General features: G+C 41.9%; 1 protein-coding gene across 1 annotated transcript; it reads left to right on the top strand.

Moving 5' to 3' along the window:
* The first annotated feature begins 766 nt into the window (after positions 1–766).
* NIPA1 (NIPA magnesium transporter 1) lies at positions 767–13732 on the top strand. Its single transcript, XM_057404483.1, is given in 6 exon segments — positions 767–961; positions 964–1132; positions 4176–4223; positions 8678–8768; positions 10163–10323; positions 11602–13732. Coding segments are annotated over 6 exon segments (1176 nt in total). The 3' UTR covers positions 12114–13732.
* The last annotated feature ends 5167 nt before the right edge of the window (positions 13733–18899 follow it).

The raw sequence follows: 18899 nt of genomic DNA on the forward strand, positions 1-18899 counted from the left end.
TGTTAAAATTTATACTAAGAATTATGCCCAATAGTTACGAATGACAAAAACATCCACTGTCATTTACAGTAAGCCAAGGTACCATATCCCATTTCCTTCAAAGGATGCTGCTCCAGGAATCCATTTATGGATTGATTTACTTCCACGCGTATCTGGGAATGGTAAGAACTGCAATGAAATACGTGCTAGAAAGTATTTCTGCCTAGCAAGCAAGACTGCTTTCAGCTCAGCACTTCATGCTTTGAGAAACTGTTTTCTCAAAGAGAGAGCGACGACCCCGCGCCGGGGCGGATGGAAAGCCGCAGATCCAGGCCGTGGCTGGAGCCGCAGTGGCAGCCTGGAGCCGCTACCCAAGCCAGAGGAAAACGAGAGAAGGGAGAGGAGCGCTGCTCCCAGCCGGAAGCCCTGGCCCGGCAGGGCTCCCAGTCCTCGTCTCTCTGCGCATCTACCCTCGTCCCCTTGTCCGCCCGCATCCCTGTGTTCTGCTGCACCCTCCTGTCCTCCCGCATCCTTCTGCACGTCTCCCCCCGTGACCCTTGTACCCCGCATCCCTGTGCACACCTCCCCTGTTCCCCCGCCCACGGACGCTCGCAGCTTCTGCTCCGTATTGCCCCACTCCGAAGACCCGCTCCGACCCCGCTCCCCGCAGCGCTGCGCGGTTCCGCCTGTCCCCCCGCGCTGCCAGCGCGGAGAAGGGCGGCACAGAGCAGTGACGTCAGAGTGGAGGTTGGGTTGGGGGGGTGTAGGGGACAGCGATGCCGTTGCTATGACGTCATCATGCTGCCGTCCCCACGCGGGACGGGCGCCAGGAGCCGCGGGTGCCACCGCCCGCCCGGAGCCGGAGCCACCCCCGGCGCGGCGCAGCGCAGCGCAGGACCGGGCGGGGCGGGGCGGGGCGGGTCCGGCGCAGAGCCGTGGCCGGGTGCGCTGGGCCCGGGCAGCCGCGGTGGCAGCAGCTCTGTCGGCGGCGTGATGCGGATGGCGGTCGGTGCGGCAGCGGGCGATGGGGCAGCGCAGAGCCCCGGCCCTGCCGCCGTGTCGCTGGGCTTGAGCGTGGCCGTGGTCTCCAGCCTGGTGAATGGCTCCACCTTCGTCCTGCAGAAGAAGGGGATCGTGCGGGCCCGAGGGAGAGGTAGGGGTCCGGCGCTGCGGTGGCGGCTCCACAGCCTCCCTCTGCACCGGAGCATCGTCCCCCGCACCTCCCCGGAGGCCGCTCCAGCCCCTGGCACCCTGCGCAGCCCCCGCGGAAGGGCCGCGGCTGCCCCTCGCTGCGGCGCGGCCGACCCGGGCGAGGAAGGGTTATGGGGGTCGGACGATGCGGGGTGAGGCGCTCCCGGGTCGCGGCGGGCCCCTGCAGCAGGGGGCACCGTCCAGGCGCTGGACCAGGGGAGCCGGCCTCAGTTGGTCACCTTAAGCGTGTTTGGCATCAGAGGTCGGTGACTGGAGCGCGGTCGGCGTGAGGGATGTGATGATAAATTACGGAGGGGGCGGCAGGTGGAGGGCGGTGAGGGTGTATTAACGTGGACAGCAGCAACAGCTTCCCGATGAATGTATGGCCAGCTGACTGGTCTTCATCACGCCGTAACACAACAGCGGGGCTCGTGTGTATGCGTGTGTGTCCATACACAGGTTTCTCTTGCGGCATTTTCAGGTACTTGTGGGACTTTTCTACCCATTTCTCTGGCTGAGCTAGTTTCTTGCTATGAGCAGCACCAGCACGGCTTGTCAGTTGTTTATTCTAGCTCTTCCACACGGACACACACATGGCAAGTTACATCAGTCATGTGGCGGTTTCTTTTTGTAGAGAAGAAAGGCACAGCAATAACACGAAATCAGTTCTTTGTTTTATTTTTCATGCAGAAATCCCATAAGTCATTACTGTTTCCCAAGACAAACATATTCAGGAACTTACTGTGCTGCCTAGACAGTATAGCCAAAATGAAGCTGTAAATTCACTGACTGTAAAGATCATCTGGTTTTTATTCTGAAATTTGAGCTTCTCCAAAGCATGTAACTTCTGAACAGCCCTTGCCAGTTGCATCTTGATGCTTTGAATATGGAAAAATGCAATGTATTTATTTGTTCTTAGTGTCATGCATTTATGTGAGGGGAGCACTCTAAACACAGGTTGCATGAGGCCTTTTAATTGTATTTATATGGTTAATAACCATTTGATTTGTAGGTGGTGTCTGTGCGTGTGAGCACATGCCCATAGGTTCTAGGAACTCTTCCTTATGAAAAATCCTTTTTAGTGACCAGGACATGCTACGTATTTTCTCTGTATATGTTTGTATGTAAATACACACAGATACGCGATTCTATGCATGTCTTTGAGGTGGTTACTGTTAGAGCAGCAGTGCATTTCCAGTGCCCACTGCATCCAGCCTGTAGAGCAAGCTTGCACCTATATTACTACCAGCTGTCAGCCTGAGCTAACAAGTTTGTCTTTCCTGCAGTGACCTTACAGTAAAGGGCCTCAGCCAAAGTACTGTTGTGGGAGCACAGTCTTTCCCTCTGAGATGTCTGTAATCTAATTTTATTGTCCACAGAGAGATCACATTTGCATCATAAATACAAATATTGTTTTGTAAGGTAAGCAATGAGAAGCCTCGAGAGAAAGGAACTGCTTTCCATCCCAGGGCAGTTGGAGGAAGTTTCCATTTTGCAGTGTAGTTGGGTCTAATCATTCCTGAAGAGCTTTCAGTACAGCACTGGGTTAAGTGAGTGATGGGCATGTGCCTGCCTGCCTTCTCAGTGCTGGTAGCTCTAAAACATCCTGTTTTGAACATATTACTGATGTTTATTTGTGTATCTTGCTGAGCAATCTGTAGTATTTCCTATGGCTGTGCTCAGTGTGGAGACGTCCAATACCCCAGGTTTCTCTCTCTTTAATGTTGTGAATTAGTGAGGTCCTGCCTCGAATCTGATGGCCAAAGGTGTAAGCCCAAGGTAGTGTCAGATGATGTCTTCTTTTTCCATTGCCTTCAGTAGGTGTTGCATAATTTACAAGGAGGCAAGGAGTCTTTTCTGTCTTCTCTATTGAATCAATGTAGTACCAATGCGATTAGTAATCCTGGCTCAGTTAGCAACAGCAGTGGGTGACAAATGTTTTGCAAAGTTACCTTACTTGAGTCAATATTTTCTATAATTTGTGCCCCCAACAATGTTTTTATTTTATATACAGTAACAAAAGTCTAAAAAATTATTACGCCCACTCTAAAGCTGGCCATCTTCATTAGTCACTTTCCATCTCATTTAAATTATATAGTGTGATTTCCAAGCGCTTAATATTTTATACATCTCCAGGGTTATGGATTCCTGTGTTTTTCTTTTGTTTTTCGGGATTTCGGAGTATTGTTCCAGCAGCTCTTGAGAGAACATCTTCACAGATAAATGCAGAGCTGAATTGCTAGAAAGAGGAGCAGAACACGAGAGCATAGCATGATGCCAGGGTGGCACCCGGCAGAGCCCAGGCTTTAGTTTCGTAAGCGGTCATTAGCCTTGATGTTCTACAGAAGCAGAACATACAAAACGCTGGGCATCGGCTCCCCTGGTGCATCCCAAGTCAGAAGCCTATAATCTGACAGTGAAAATAATCATTCTTGATCTTGGGAGGCACTCGGGGATGATCCAGAGTTTTTACTCCTCTCTTTGAAATGGGTAGTATGTCAGGAATTCAGAGGCTTCAGTCATAGCACTTTGTAATCCTCAAATGCAGGAGGATCAGTACTGCCAAACCTCTGTACCAAAGCAATTTGTCTGCTACAGTTTCTTCCATATAATTTTATTGAGATTAAATTAGTGAACTAATTGATCCAAATCATGTTTTGTTTCATAGGTTTCCTGTTCTCCTAATATCGGTTCTAATCTGTACGCTTAAATGTCATCCTCAGAAGTATCTGTTGGCATTTTGCTCTTGTATGTAACACCGTGTTTACCACCACATAGGTACTTCTAGAACTTCTGACTAATATATTGCCTTGGGAAAATCTAACTCTGACGCTTAGACCAAAGCCAAGCACACTCTCTTTATTTACTCACACTCAGTTGCGTTGAAGAATGGGGTTAAGATGAAGGTCATTAATAGCTGAGACTGTTGAAGTTATTCTGTTTTGTAGTTCCAATATTGCAAATTCATATTTTCCTAATATATCTTCCTGTACTTCCTCTTCCAGGTACTTCGTACTTAACAGATATAGTATGGTGGTCTGGCACTATTGCAAGTAAGTATTTTTAAAGGTTTAATTTTTATTGACACAAGTTACACTTAGATGGTGAAACAAGACATCAGGAAATCTGGGTTCTCATCTTGAATCTCATGCTCATTTGTCACAAAATTTCTTTCAGAAATACCCCACCTTTAGTAAACTCTCACTCTGGCTACTGTGACAGTCTTTGAGAAGGCAAAGAGCTGGGACAAACCTGAGTCAGACAGCTTTCCCCATTTCTGAACTGTTTGGTACTTGCAGCCCTTGGCAGCCACACTGCTCTGACTCTGATTTCCCCTACGGTTTGTGTCTCTTGATTGAGCTGGTCTTCTGAGTTTCTAATAAAAGTCAAAGCTGAATAAGAGAATGTCACTCTGCACAAAAGGGCTCGTTGAGCATATGTTATTTTTTAGATCAGAAAGCACTTTGCCAGCCTTGATTAATTAAAAAATAAAGTCTTTTTGATTTCTAGTTCAACAGATACAGTTTCAGTTTTGCTTTTAATCCACAAGATTAATGCGAAGCCTTGTGTGGTGCTGATATGAGATCAGTGTAATTTTACTCTTATCTTTGGAAACTCAGCTCACACTAAGTTCACTCTCTAATGTGAACCCTGAGCATAGGGAGCAGCTAGCTTTCTCATCTTGCAGTTCAGCCCTACTTCTACCCATGAGCTTAAAATCATACTCCAGTTTTAGACTCCAATCCAGCCTTTTGTGAATTATTTGGAAATGTTCTGATGCTGTTTCTGAGAAGTGTATGAGTCCAGTTGTGCCCCTGATTTTGTGGCAGCAAGGGAAATCTCTGTTTTTATTATCTTCAAGCAATGCAAAAGGAAAGGAAGCAGACTGGTATGTTGAAGGACAAAGTTCATAGCAAGTGTAGAAGCCAGCAGAGCTTCAGAGGAAAATCCTCAGCTAATTTAACCTGAGTTTAAGTAGTTCTTCCAGCTTCCTCCTCTGCCAGGATTACTACTACTGCAAATAGGAGCAATAAATCTGTGCATTAATCATAGAATCGTTAGGGCTGGAAAGGACCTTAAGATCATCACGTGCCAACCCCCCTGCCGTGGGCAGGGACACCTTATGCTAAATCATATCACCCAAGGCCTCCTCCAACCTGGCCTTGAACACCGCCAGGGATGGAGCATTCACAACCTCCCTGGGCAACCCATTCCAGTGTTTCACCACCCTCACAGGAAAGAATTTCCTTCTTATATCCAATCTAAACTTCCTCTGTTTAAGTTTCAACCCGTTACCCCTTGTCCTGTCACTACAGTCCCTAATGAAGAGTCCCTCCCCAGCATCCCTATAGGCCCCCTTCAGATACTGGAAGGTTGCTATGAGGTCTCCATGCAGCCTTCTCTTCTCCAGGCTGAACAGCCCCAACTTCCTCAGCCTGTCTTCATACAGGCGATGCTCCAGTCCCCTGATCATCTTCGTGGCCCTTCTCTGGGCTTGTTCCAACAGTTCCATGTCCTTTTTATGTTGAGGACACCAGAACTGCACACAATACTCCAAGTGAGGTCTCAGGAGAGCAGAGTAGAGGGGCAGGATCACCTCCTTCGACCTGCTGGTCATGTTCCTTTTGATGCAGCCATCACTGCTGTTTATCTTGTGAGGCTCCCATCTTGAATCTCTGAGCAGAAGGAGTTAAAAAAAGAGAGGTTTTATTACAGGAGTTTATCTTGGTGAATCAGAGAAAACGATTTCATGCTTAAAAGAGCTGACTGAATTGCATGAAGGCAAACAGCTCAAGGGAATGGTATCAGTTGGCTTTTGTCCAGTAGCCAGGTGCAGGTATTTCAAAACAAAGCCTCAGTAAGTTTACAAAGGAATCAAGGGAAGAATTGCTTAAGGATAGTATATAGGTTCAGAATTGCAACAGAGTCATGAACAGCAACAGCAAGGGCCAGGTAGACATCTCTGGGATGCAGAGAAAGGCAGTGCCCAGGGAATTAGCAATATCCCCAGTTATCTGGGTAAAATTGTAACAGCTGACATGGTTTTCTCTGGCAGGGAATTTGGAGTCTGGATGACTAACAAAACCCACATAAACTCTACCAACTTGTTTTCACAATATTTGTTCCGATGGTGACCAAGCATTTCTGTGTTGGCATGCTGACTCAGCATAACACTGCCTAGCCATTTTGGGGCCTTGGGATCCACTGGATTACTGAAGACTGCAAAGGAAAGGCTACAGATTCTGCTAGGGATTTTTTCTTATGCTATAGTCAAAAGAGTGATTGCAGCATGTGCACAGGTATTTCAGTGAGCATTAAACTAATTAATTGGCTAATTAATTAGTTTCAGTGCAGTTTTGATGGCAGTTTAGATGTGACTGACTTTTATAGTGGCTACATCTATGCTAGTGTTTTATTGCAGATGGGGAATAAATTTTCCAAGCAAATCTCCTGTTTATCTCCACAGGCTGGGCTTTATTTCATGTTGTAGAGCAGTGTTGGAGCTCCTGAACTTGACTTTAAGATGAAACTGGGCTGAACATGCCTAATGCACACCAGCTGCAAACAGATTTTCAGCCTATGGGAGCAGGCAGAAGTTAGTCTGAAATAAAGCTCCTGACATGTGTAGAGCAGACATCTGCTCCTGGTCGTCTATTCCTGTCTTCTTGCTGATGTAGATGTGTCAGTGTGCATCAAGTTTTGTGTTGCAATAGCTTCAGGAATATTGGTACTCCTTTATCAGGTTTAAAGTTTGGTGTGTCTTCAAGAACTGAAGCCATGCCTTGACTTACAGCACTGATGTATCTGGAGAGGAATTTCTATCCAGAGGGGACTGTATAGGTTGGCAGCAAAGGTCTCAACATCGGGTAGATGGTAACAGTTACTGAGAATCTTTCTTCTTTTTTTAATTGGTTTTAATTAGCCCCAGTCTGTGACGTGTAATGGTGAGAGACAGTTAGTATTAATCCATGGTGATACTGAAAACCTCTGGTAAGATCAGTTGCCTTACAATACATGCAGATTGAAGCTTTAGAGACCTCAGTGTTGGTGCTATCTGTTAAGGTTCTTCCAACAGAAAGTTAAGGCACTGGACCTCCAAAACCAAAAAGCAACTTTTTGTCAGAGTCACTTGGAAGTATATATAATCTGCAGAAACATGGTGTGCCAGCTATGCCCTGTCCTCTGTGCAAGATCTGGCCCAGTTCCTTTAGATGCCTTGAAGATAATGCCAGAGTTGCCACATATGTCTGCAGAAAACCAAGCCGGAGGCTGACAGCTGAGTTACTCTGTTCCCAAGGGCAGGAAGACCATGACTGACTCTCTGCTCTAGAAATGCTGCTCATTAACCTCTCTGGCTCAGTCCTGCCTGTAGAGACAGCCTCAGAGAATTGAATTAGTGTAATTTTGCCACACTCTGCAGTTTTGTAAGTTTGTTTGTCTCCTTTGTTTCCTGTAGGTTACACAGGTCTTCAGCACTACTGATAATGTGAGCTAATTTGGTAAATTAATTAATGCTTGCACAGTGCTTCCAAGGTGTAGAGACAGGATGATGGTAACAACATTTGATAGTCGAGGGCAATGCCAGCCTGAGCATAAAGACAGCTTGGCTTCTTGAAATATTTTTAAATGCTGTTAATGGCTCTTGCTATCAACTGGGAATTTGAGCGGTGCAATTTGTGTTGAATCTCAAGGGTCTTGCCAGTTACCACAGACCCTGTAACTATGTGAGCATCGTGTTGATCTATCATAAACTTGCCAGCACTTGCAAAACCATCCAGCTTTTCTCTTTCAGCTGAGAACTCGAACGCATGAGTTGTTTATCACAGCCGTGATGTGCAATAGTGAGGTACATCTTGGAATTTGCTTTCATTGGGAGAAAGAATATAATAAGATTGTGAGGCTGTTACTGTGACTTGTCAGGGATCTGTTCTTTTTACATTGGTCAGGAATTACTTTTGATGTTATATAGCGTTGTGAAAATGTAATATGGTCTATTGTGTATTGAAGAGCCCTTGTGCCTGTGCTTAGTATTTCATTAGTGTATTCCTTTCCTCAGTATTCTCCTTATTTCCCATCCAAAAGGTAACACTGCTGTTAGGGACTATAACCAAGTGCATTCGTGTTACATATATGCATGTTCCGAAGATGAAATCATGGGTTATATATACTTTTAGTCCTCCTTATTTAAGTAGTTGAGTGTAATATTGAGATATTTGAATGTAATGCATTGTTGTTTCTTATACTCAACTAAGAAAAGCTGCAAATGAGATTATTTACTGTGCTCTCTTGGATCTTCTTGTGTGGCAAATATAAACCCTATATTAAAAAATAATTGAAAAATACAGAAAAATTCCATCCGTTTTGTTCAAGTTCAACATTATCAGAGCTAAGCAAATCTGTAACATCTGGTTTCCAGTTAGGTCATCTTTCCCAAACAGCATTGGGTAAGTTTTCATTGCTCCTTTTTACAAAGGGATTTAAAACTTACTTCTGGTTCCGTTCACAGTGGCTCTTGGTCAAATAGGGAATTTCTTGGCTTACACCGCAGTCCCAACTGTGCTAGTGACGCCCTTGGGAGCTCTTGGTGTTCCATTTGGGTAAGAGTTTGCTTTTCTTGCTCTTAATCTGAATGCTGTTACTACTTTATGAAATGTCAGATAGACTCAGTGGTCACTGGAGGTCCACTGACATGTAAGGCTTATGACTGTTAGTGGTGTTTTATAATGTAACCTATTCCCATTTTCCTAAGCAAAGTGGTGGAGGTCAGGGGTAGAGGGAAGGCAGTGGTGAAGAAGGGTTCTTGAGTATCTTCTGCTTTAACAATCACTATGATCTGGAACAGATAAATGTGTTTTTTTTTCCCCTCCTCCCTTCACTATGTTATTCTGGACTTTTCTGCCTTTTCTCTTATTCACAGTTCCCTTACTATGTAGATCTTTCCTTTTGTCCCACATTCTTTCTCTCCCCTGCTATCCACAGCCCACATGTGTTTATTGATGTTGATTGTCATTTAATTGGATTTGGCCTCTTTCCCTAAGCAAGGGAGTCCCTTGCATACACATGCCCCCAGCTTCTTGAATGTTATGTTCATGGGGGAGGGTGGGGAACAAAAAAGGCAGTGAGTTTAAGGAGTTTAATATGCAGCTAAATGTTTTGTGAATAGCTAAACTACAGCTGTGAAACTGCTCCAGTGAAAAAGTACAATTCTTTGAAAACAAAGCTGTGTGTTGCCTCCAGATTTTTCTTTTGCCTTCTGAATTGTATATCTGACTGCACTGGTCATCTGCTTCAGAGCGTAGAAGTAGATGACCAGTGTAGTAGTAGAGTGTATTGCTTTGTACAGGCTTCATGGTTGTCTTTAGTTTTATACACTATGAAGCATGCTGATGTTGCTTTACTTGCCATCTGTTATTTTATCCTATGTCACATAATTTTGTGTATTTTGGTCAGCCACATGTCTGAGCTGAGCCCTGTGATCTTTGTAACCAAGTCACTTTTATCTCCTGACTATATAGCATCTATAAAACGGGGCTTCGTGACAGCTCACCAAATTGTTAATGAGTAGATACCAGCCTTGGGTGACAAATCTACGGTTTGCAGGTTTCTTTGGAGGGGGTCATGTGGTGGTGGTTTTTGAGGTGTTGGGGTTTTTGTGGTTTTGTTTGGGTTGTTTTTTGTTTTGGATATATTGGGATTTGGGGGAAGAGAGGAGGGAGTGTTGTTTTGGGTTTTTTTTTCCCTGAGATGTTGTTTTGGTTTTTTTTCTTCCTGAGATGAGACATCAAGGATAAGTAATACTGTAACTGGATAAATCTTTCTTAAGATAAGCCAAATTAATTTTGAGGATGTGTCAGTATTTGGTCAAAGGTCCACCAACATTTGAGACTATTTGATACTATTCCTTTAAGAGGGAAATTCATGTGGCACATACTGTTACAGCATTATTAACAGGATGTAGTCAAACTTTTAATTTTCTTCCTCTTTGTGAAAGGTCTATTTTAGCTTCTTACTTACTGAAAGAAAAACTGAACATTCTTGGCAAGCTGGGATGTTTGCTGAGCTGCGCTGGGTCTGTTGTTCTCATCATCCATTCCCCAAAGTCTGAGAGTGTAACGACTCAGGCTGAGCTTGAAGAGAAGCTTACAAATCCAGGTACTTTATTCTTTTATTAACTCATAATGGTTTTGTAAGACTGGTCAGGAGCATGCAGGAGGAAGAGATTTACCACTTCTTCCAGATAGGAAAACTGACTTGAAGAAACCATGACATGTCAGAGGCAACCCAGTACAGCTTTTGTATAGGAAAACTATGCCTTGCTGTACTTGAAACTCTTCAGATTTATTGATACATGTGTACAGAAAGGAAAATGTGGGTACTTTTGAAAGCAGAATCCCACACAGCAAGCTCAGAAAAACAGGCATTTCAACTGGTAATTTTCTAAAATTATGAAAAAGTGTATCTTGCTATTTAGAGATGAAAGGTATAATTCTAGGATCTTAAGTTGCTTTATACAAAATAAAAAATACTGATAGTCTTTTGTTCTTTAATTCTGCATGGGTTTGCTGGTTTGCTTTTTTTTTTTCTTATTAAAAGTTTATATTAGATGCCAGTTATGTGCCAAGCAGATTTCTTTGCACAATGAAGGTGTGTAGAAATAGGCCGTTGAGAAATATGCTGAAATGCCTGTTCTGTCTCACAGAGAATGTGAAGTCCCAGTAGCTGCTGGAGCACACATACTAATGCCAGACCCACTTTTATTTTTCTTGCATAAGAGCTAAACTGACAGCTATTGTTATTTCCTTTAATTGCTTTAGGTGAGAGAAACTCGAGCCTAATAACATTAGGTATCCAAAAAATTTGCAAAGAAAGAAAAGAAAACAAATACCCTGGTCTAAATTTTCCATTTCAGTCTGACCAAAATGAATTGGAAATAATTTCTTTAAAACTGTAAAGCATTAAATGATTCTCACCACTCTAATCTGTGAACTGGTGCTATAATGTAAATGATATGGCATCCTGGTTCTTCCAACTGTACCTACGCAACTTGTTCACCTTAATGGGATCCAACTCTATGGTTAAGCTCTTTGCTGCATCCACACACCATGCTTTACTGAACTGATTATGAATGAGGTGTTATCACTTCCGTATGTCGTAGAAGGCTTTAAGGAGGATAGTCTGGGTGGAAGACAGAATAAAATAAAAAAAGCTGTCTTAAATCCAGCTGAGATGTGCAACACTGTGTATTTTACTACATATTTATTTGTTTTACCTGAAGAACATGACAACATCAGTTGCAGACACCCCCAAAATCTCTAAAAGCTCAGTGATTTATTTGGATCTATATTCAATAGCGTATATCTGATTTGCCTGCTAAAATCTTTAAAACATCAAGAGGTTGTACCTCACTATTATTTTCTTTCTGTTTTCCAGTTTTCGTGGGTTATCTCTGCGTAGTGCTGCTAATGCTTCTCCTGCTGATCTTCTGGATAGCTCCAGCTCATGGACCTACTAATATCATGGTTTACATCAGTATTTGCTCTCTGTTGGGCAGTTTTACTGTTCCCAGCACAAAAGGCATTGGGCTGGCTGCTCAAGATATCTTTCACAATAACCCCTCAAGTCAAAGGGCTCTGTACCTCTGTCTGGTACTTCTGGCAGTATTAGGATGTAGCATTATCATTCAGTTCAGATACATCAATAAGGCACTGGAATGTTTTGACTCCTCTGTGTTTGGTGCCATCTACTACGTTGTGTTTACCAGCCTAGTCCTGCTGGCTTCAGCCATCCTTTTTAGGGAATGGAGTAATGTAGGAGTGGTAGATTTCTTGGGAATGGCTTGTGGATTCACCACAGTGTCTATTGGAATTGTTCTTATACAAGTCTTCAAGGAATTCAACTTCAATATTGGAGATTTAAATAAACCTAACATGAAGACAGATTAAAACATTTTTTGAGGGGAAACTGGATGGCTCAGGGAAAGATGCAGAGCCTTTCATTTCTAGGTCACTGATTCAAATGTGATTCAGGTTGGTAGCTATCCTCTGACAAATTTGGTGGCCTATGTGAAATGAATGGGAGGCCTCCATCCAGTTTCAAAGGAACAGTTGTCCATGTACCCTAGTCAACACAATAAATGACCTTAATTGGAACCATTGATTGAGTCAGCATAGAGACTGATGTATTTCCTTACTGTAAAAGGTAATGCATCAGAAAAGATCTGGTGATATTCTGACAGACCTGTGTGTGAAAGCTTGTGTTGTGGCTTCTGAGGTACTGTTTCTGTGGGCAGAGAACATCAGTTTCTAATGCACTCAATCTGACACCTTTCATGAGTGGTGTATACATTAAAATATGGGGGAAAGGGAAGAAGGGAGTACAACAACTTCTTAGTCTCAATATAGCAATGTGTCCACTGTCAAGGCTGTGGATTCTGAGACAAATGTTGGTTGAACCAGGGACTGCAGATGTGTCCTTCTTAGTGACTGTCTTCACAACTTGGTCTGCCAGGCAGCGAAAACACTCGGGAGTTTTAAATTGAATTCTTATACAGAGCAGTGGACCCTTAAAAATGTTTCACTAATTACTTATCATCTGATGGTAGTGTCCAGGTATACATTTTTCTTTGTAACTTATGTGCGTTAAGACATACCACATTCATCTGAGAGTTTTTAATTGGGAGCCAACAGAAAGACTGTGAAGGATGTGGAAATGATGCACAGATTCATTGCCTATATGGTGGCTTATTCGTAAACAGCTCAGAACTGTTTCAGTGCCTTTGTAATCCAAAACTACTGCGTAAATGTGAATGTATTTGTTTCAGATGGCCTATGCTAGTTTAATAATTCAGTTCTACTGTCTATAATATTGGACTGTATTTAAATTCTAAACACATAAAGCACCCAGAAGAAGCCACACATTTTCGGAACAATTTACCAACCTGAACTAAAACCCTCAGATGCCTTGACAGCTTCTGAAAAACCCATAGTCCTAATGGGAAGAGGTAATCTACAAGCAGACTGCTTAAAGCAATCTAGCATACCTTTATTTTAGTTAAATGACTAAATACAGGAAACGGTTTTGTGAAGCAACTAATATGCAGGGACCACAAAAAAAAAAGAAATATGAGATGAGCATGAGATTTCTCATAGCTCAAAAAAGATGCTCGGAACCTTTCTTTAATGTGGGAAAAGGGCGTTAAAGTCTGAAAAGGCATAGGCATTCTGAGAGCTGAGTTTCAGATAACCAACAGGGAAATCCAGTAATCAGATCCAGTAATTCAGACCTGTGTGAACAGTTCAGCTCTAATATTTTGACAAGTAGCACAGAGACCTTAAGCTCTGAACTGTTCAGATTAAACCATTTAGAGAATATTGATATGCCAAAGAAAATAAAAGTAGTTAATCTTCATGTTCTACTTATATTTGGTAGTTAAAACATCACAAGTCAAAAACTTGTGAGGAAAGCTTGAAAAGTAATGAATGTTGTTTTCCATTTAATTACAACAATGGATGGGTACAATGGAACTCAACATCTGTAGTTCAGAATGTTCTTGAAACAAGCAACAAAAAAAAACCCCAACACGTTTACAAGACAGTATTTGAAAAAGCCCATGACACTTTATCAAGGAATGATGAATGTAGCTTTGCAGATGGCTGATGGGAACGTGGAGGTTGATTGATGGGGAGTTGCACTGCTCACTCTCAGGATGTCTTTTTGACCTGAATTAATGTCAAAACTCAGCCTCTGTTTTATTTTAAAAGGAATGGTATAAGCTCTTCTAATGGCAGCAATAATCATGAACAGTGACTCCTAAACATCTGGTATTCCAAAGGGACTCCTCTGAGGGAGTAGGAGCCCCACTGTTACTTGGAAGCTTGTTTTATAACTCCAGATTGCAGGGGAATGACTCTGAGTTAGCAGAAACCTATGTTGTTATAGGTCAGCACTGAAGCCGGGTATCTTGGTGAAATAAAGTAGCTCTAGCAGAGAAAGGGCCAGCTTCATGGATTTTCAGACCTTGTGTGTGGTTTCTAGAAAGTTTGAGAATTGTAGATGAGGGGAACTGGGACTATGAAAGCTGGATAAAAGTAACCTCTGTCAAGTTATTGGTTGGAGAATGGTATCTTGGTTCTCAGCAGGCAGTTAGGTTTTGTCATACTGATTCCCTTTTTTTTCTGATTGAAACTGGAATTGCATATAGGTTGTGAGACCTGTAGTGACCTACTTTTTAAAACAATGTTAGCCATTTTCTGAAGCAATCAAGTTGTCTTTTCAAAATTCAGATTCAGAGTTCGTGAGTTGCCCGTTGGTTTTGTACTAGCCTTTAATCTCGGAAGACATCCGTGAAAATCTTTAGGTCAGAATGGAAATGATTGTGGTTGCATCTTAATCCTCCTTTGGCCATACTTGTTTGTCTTTTTTTGTTTTAAAATTCCTTCTTATTTATTTAGAAAGTGCCTATCCTAGTATGTTAGGTGCATATGCAAATTATTAGTAATATTGAATCCAAAATAACTTGACTGCCCTGTTTAAACCTCACCATTTTCTGCACCACACACAAGTTTACTTGATAAGCACTCACTATGCAGAGTAAGAATAAAGTAGTAGTAGCCGTGTTCTGTGGTCCTCTGACCATCCTTACAGCTGGTAAACGCCTGCATAAGTTTTTCTCCCTGGCTGCTCCTCATCTTTGATGAGCTTTCTAGAAATGTCTAGTTAACTTTGTTTAAAACAGAGATGTCAAAAGCCAGCACATAAGGTGAAAGAAATTCTTGTGGCCTTGTGCATCATTCATATCTGTAGCCTTTTACATCATGAATGCAAAAAACCGAAACCTTTGTTTTTGCTACTTTGTTCAGTTTGTAGCAGTGTTCTTTTGAGTTCTGCTGTACTGCATCTGGTTAAGTTTTAACTTAGAAATGTATTACCACTTTCCATTGTCACTGTCGGCATGATTCTTCCCTCCTCCATTCGTGCCCTCCTCATTCTGATGTCCTACCTTTTTGAGTACGGTTGATTTTCTGATTTAAAAAGAGGCACTGTTGAAGTTGAACTTTATCTGTTTCCTTCTTTTTTTTTTTTCTCTACCCTTTGACAAGTAAGTACTTTGCATAAGACAGATACGAGTTCATCATCTCAGGGAGCAAATGTGCATAGTTGTCTCCTGAGCTTTGGTGTCCCTCATGGGTCTACCCCTTTCACGTTCTCTTTGCATTACATCTGTCAATAGCTATGAGCCAGATACTTCAGTTTTGATTTCAAAGTAGAAGTGGGAGAGGCTATGCATACAAAAAGTGGACTCATCACAGTGGTGGGATGCATCTGAATTAAGATCAAATCCATATGAAAGGCGTTCCACTCTGTATGTCTGGCTTCTGTTATACCAGTCAAACATATTTACTTGGTATTCACTTGAAGATAGCTCTTTGATCATTATCCCTTCAGTGTATGGAGGATTTACATGTGTCAGTCACAGTCTTTATTAGGTGTCAAACACAAAAGTCCCTCAAATGTTCAGTAGGAGAATAGAAACCTTTTTGATACAACCAAGAAAAAAAAAAAAAGAAAAAAAAAAAACGATTTGTTACACCTTAAATACCTATGTAAAGAAGAAAAATCTCGAAACAATTTATCTGCTGTACTGACTTTCCAGGACTATGTGTCTGTAAATAGAGCCTACTTATTAGTGAGCTGCAACTAACATTAATAAGAACCTGTCATATCACAGCTTGACAAGTGAGGCTTCCTGTTAATGATCTTGGTTTATATTGAACACACGTATTTTTCTGAAGTAACTAGCACTGAATATTGAAAACACTGGATTAATTTGTTGAAACACTAGAAACTGAGGTTTAGGTTTCCTTTTCATTTAAAAAAATAGAGGGCTTGTATTTAAGAAAGATTTGCAGTTAATAAATATGGGGTGCTCAAATGGGCAGTTATTTGCATGTTGTACCCCTCTAATCTTCCTGTTTCATAAATATAAACCATCAAAAATTCTACAGATCTTCCTCAGTTGTCTTGAGATGGTGTAACTGCTAAACTTTTACTGTTAAATCAAATGTTCATCTATTACCTGTTATCTTTTCTTTACAGAGATTAGTCTTAGTAATAACTCCTTGGTGCTACTAAATATGCACTTAAGTGATGCAGAATTTTAGTGTGTACTATGTTAGGCACCAATTATGTCAACAGTTACTACTACTGGTGCCCAAGTATTTCAGACAACAGTGTTGAAATGTTACAGATTAAGAAATCCTTTTTGAAACCTGCAAATAAGTTTGGGGGTTTTATCTTTCTGTTGCTGTGTTGGGTGTTGTCCCCCCCCCCCCCCCCCCCCCCCCCCCCCTTGCCCCTGACAGTTGCTCTCCAGAGTGGAAAATATTACACAAAAGGGGTATTTTCCTTTTTAAACTGTGGAACTTTCTCTCCCTCCTGCCCCTCCTCCCATTTCTTTTTTTTTTTTTTTTTTTTCCCCCGGAATGTAAAAATAGTTCTAATGGGATATGGGGAAAAGGTGGTTGGCAACAGACATACAGTGTCAGGTTTGGTTGCTTCAATGCTATTGCAATATAGTTACTATGGATTACATAAAAATGGTTTATTTTATTAGCTTCCAAATAATGTAGATATAGATTTGTTAATGGCTTACAAGTCAAGCTTACTTTCTTTGCTTTTTAAAAAATAGTTATAGGCATGTTGTATTTGCCTTGTGTAAATTATAAAAGGCTATTTATTAAGTTTTCTGATAACTAATCTATTTATTAACCTGTACTGTTTTAAAATAAACAATTTATTTCTAGCTCAATGCTTGTTTTGTGACTCCTCTTTATCACAATGGGGGGCAGGGGGGAGATCAGTTTCCCACGCACCTAGCTGCTGTACAGCCTAACCTCAAATCATTAGCCTGAAATATTGCTATTGCCCTTTCATAAAATTGCAGCCTTGTTTTTATGTGGTGGTAGATTCTTTCATGGGTACAGATAAATTACCACATGAAGGGCTCAACTGTTGCATAGTGGTGTCTGCCAGCAAGCTGTAGTCTTAATGTCTTCAATGTACTGACATTTACTCACAGGTCAAATGAATGCTTCTCTGGAATTAACATTTGTTGGGGCCCAAGTCACTTCAAACTGTGTCCTAAGGGTTATCACATGCTCTGCTCCTGCACTGATGGACATTGGCTTCTTACTCGAGTTTTCATTTGAAGATCTACTACTCTGCAGTTGAGTGTGCATTGGGTGGCAACAGCTGTAAGGAAGTCTGTGTCACCAGTTTAACTTACTGTCACAAGAGCTTCCTGCAGAAAGAATCACTTGGAAAATTACAGTGACTGCCCATTTAATCCTTCATCTGAAATTCCTAGCTTCTCGTATCAGGTACTGGCAAATGCATGACTTTCAGGCACTGGAGGTTTTTGTTTGGTTTTTGTAATGGTGGGATTTATGATTAAGAACTGTTTCAGTCTTTGTGCTTGAGTTTTAGGGGATGCATCAGTATGGTCAAAAATTGAAAGTTATTTTTAAAGGAAATTAGCTCCTCTCCAATATAAAATGTTGTATGCAGTGGACAAGATTGGTGTGGATTCCTTATTGGGTATGGCATTGCAATTTCATTTTCAAAGGTGTTGATACAACACAACATACAAAGATAGACCAGAAAACTAGAGAGGCTTTTCTTTTCACATGCAGCATCTCTGATTTTTAAGTAAACAGGGTAAGGAATTGTACTTTGAGAACATGTTTTTAGCAGGAAAATTAAACTTTTCCCTTCTTGTGCATCTCTGGAACTAGGCCTCTAAGGAACATCATGGTAAAGGCAAGTACGTCATTTACACCACTGTTTTTATTGAAAGTCTGGGATATAACCAACCCTGATCATGTGTATCTCACCAATACAATTCATATGGGAAGAGTGTTAAAAACCAAAATCAGGTAGTGCTGAAAGAAAGAAGAAAAAAAAAAAGGTCCTATTGATTTTTCCGAGGTTTGTGCTAAAATCTTAAGTCTGAAGCAGAGTCCCTTAAGTTCCTTGTCTGTGGCAGTGCAACCATTGTACGAACAGACTCACAAACATGGCTTCTTTGTTCTGCTCAACTCTCTTTTGTGAAATGCAAGAGGGACAAGGCCACCAGAAATCCTGTTCCAGCTATCCCATTCCCTTATCAGTTTTCTGCAAGGTACAGACCTCACTGAATTCACCACCCTGGAAGGATACTTTAAAACTCTGCCAGCTGGTACCATTCTGCTCGGGGACCATGTACCTGGGAGCACCTCTGGACAGCTGCTACATGGTAGCTTTCATTACAACCCTTTCACTTGTGTGTACACAGTTGGAAATTACAAGAGTCAGTCACTATGCAGCACAAGCTAGGCTACCTGCTAACCTGGTAATGTTTCCTGAGGTTGTATGAGTGGTATTTTTGCTCTTTGTCCTTTTAAACCGCATGAGATATTTATGCATGTAGTGGATATTAAGTCCTGAAAAACCCTGTCCACAGCCTAGCAGAAGTGCCTAGAGCAGCCTATCTCTCTTGTGAAAACCATTGAGCACAAAGATGGCTTGTGCTGCTGAGTTACCCTACAAGAATGGATTGGGTTAGGTTAGGGAGGTTACCACTGTTCTGATATTTGGAATTCTTTCCAGATACTCAGCAAACATGCCTGAAATACCATGCTGTTGTAAATTACTCGGAGATATTCAAGTATTTTCTGTTACTGAGCACAACC

This window comes from Pezoporus wallicus, unplaced genomic scaffold (assembly GCF_028554395.1).
Source record: "Pezoporus wallicus isolate ANWC-B61680 ecotype Strahan unplaced genomic scaffold, APGP_CSIRO_Pwel_v1 contig_5787, whole genome shotgun sequence".
Classification (NCBI taxonomy): domain Eukaryota; kingdom Metazoa; phylum Chordata; class Aves; order Psittaciformes; family Psittacidae; genus Pezoporus; species Pezoporus wallicus.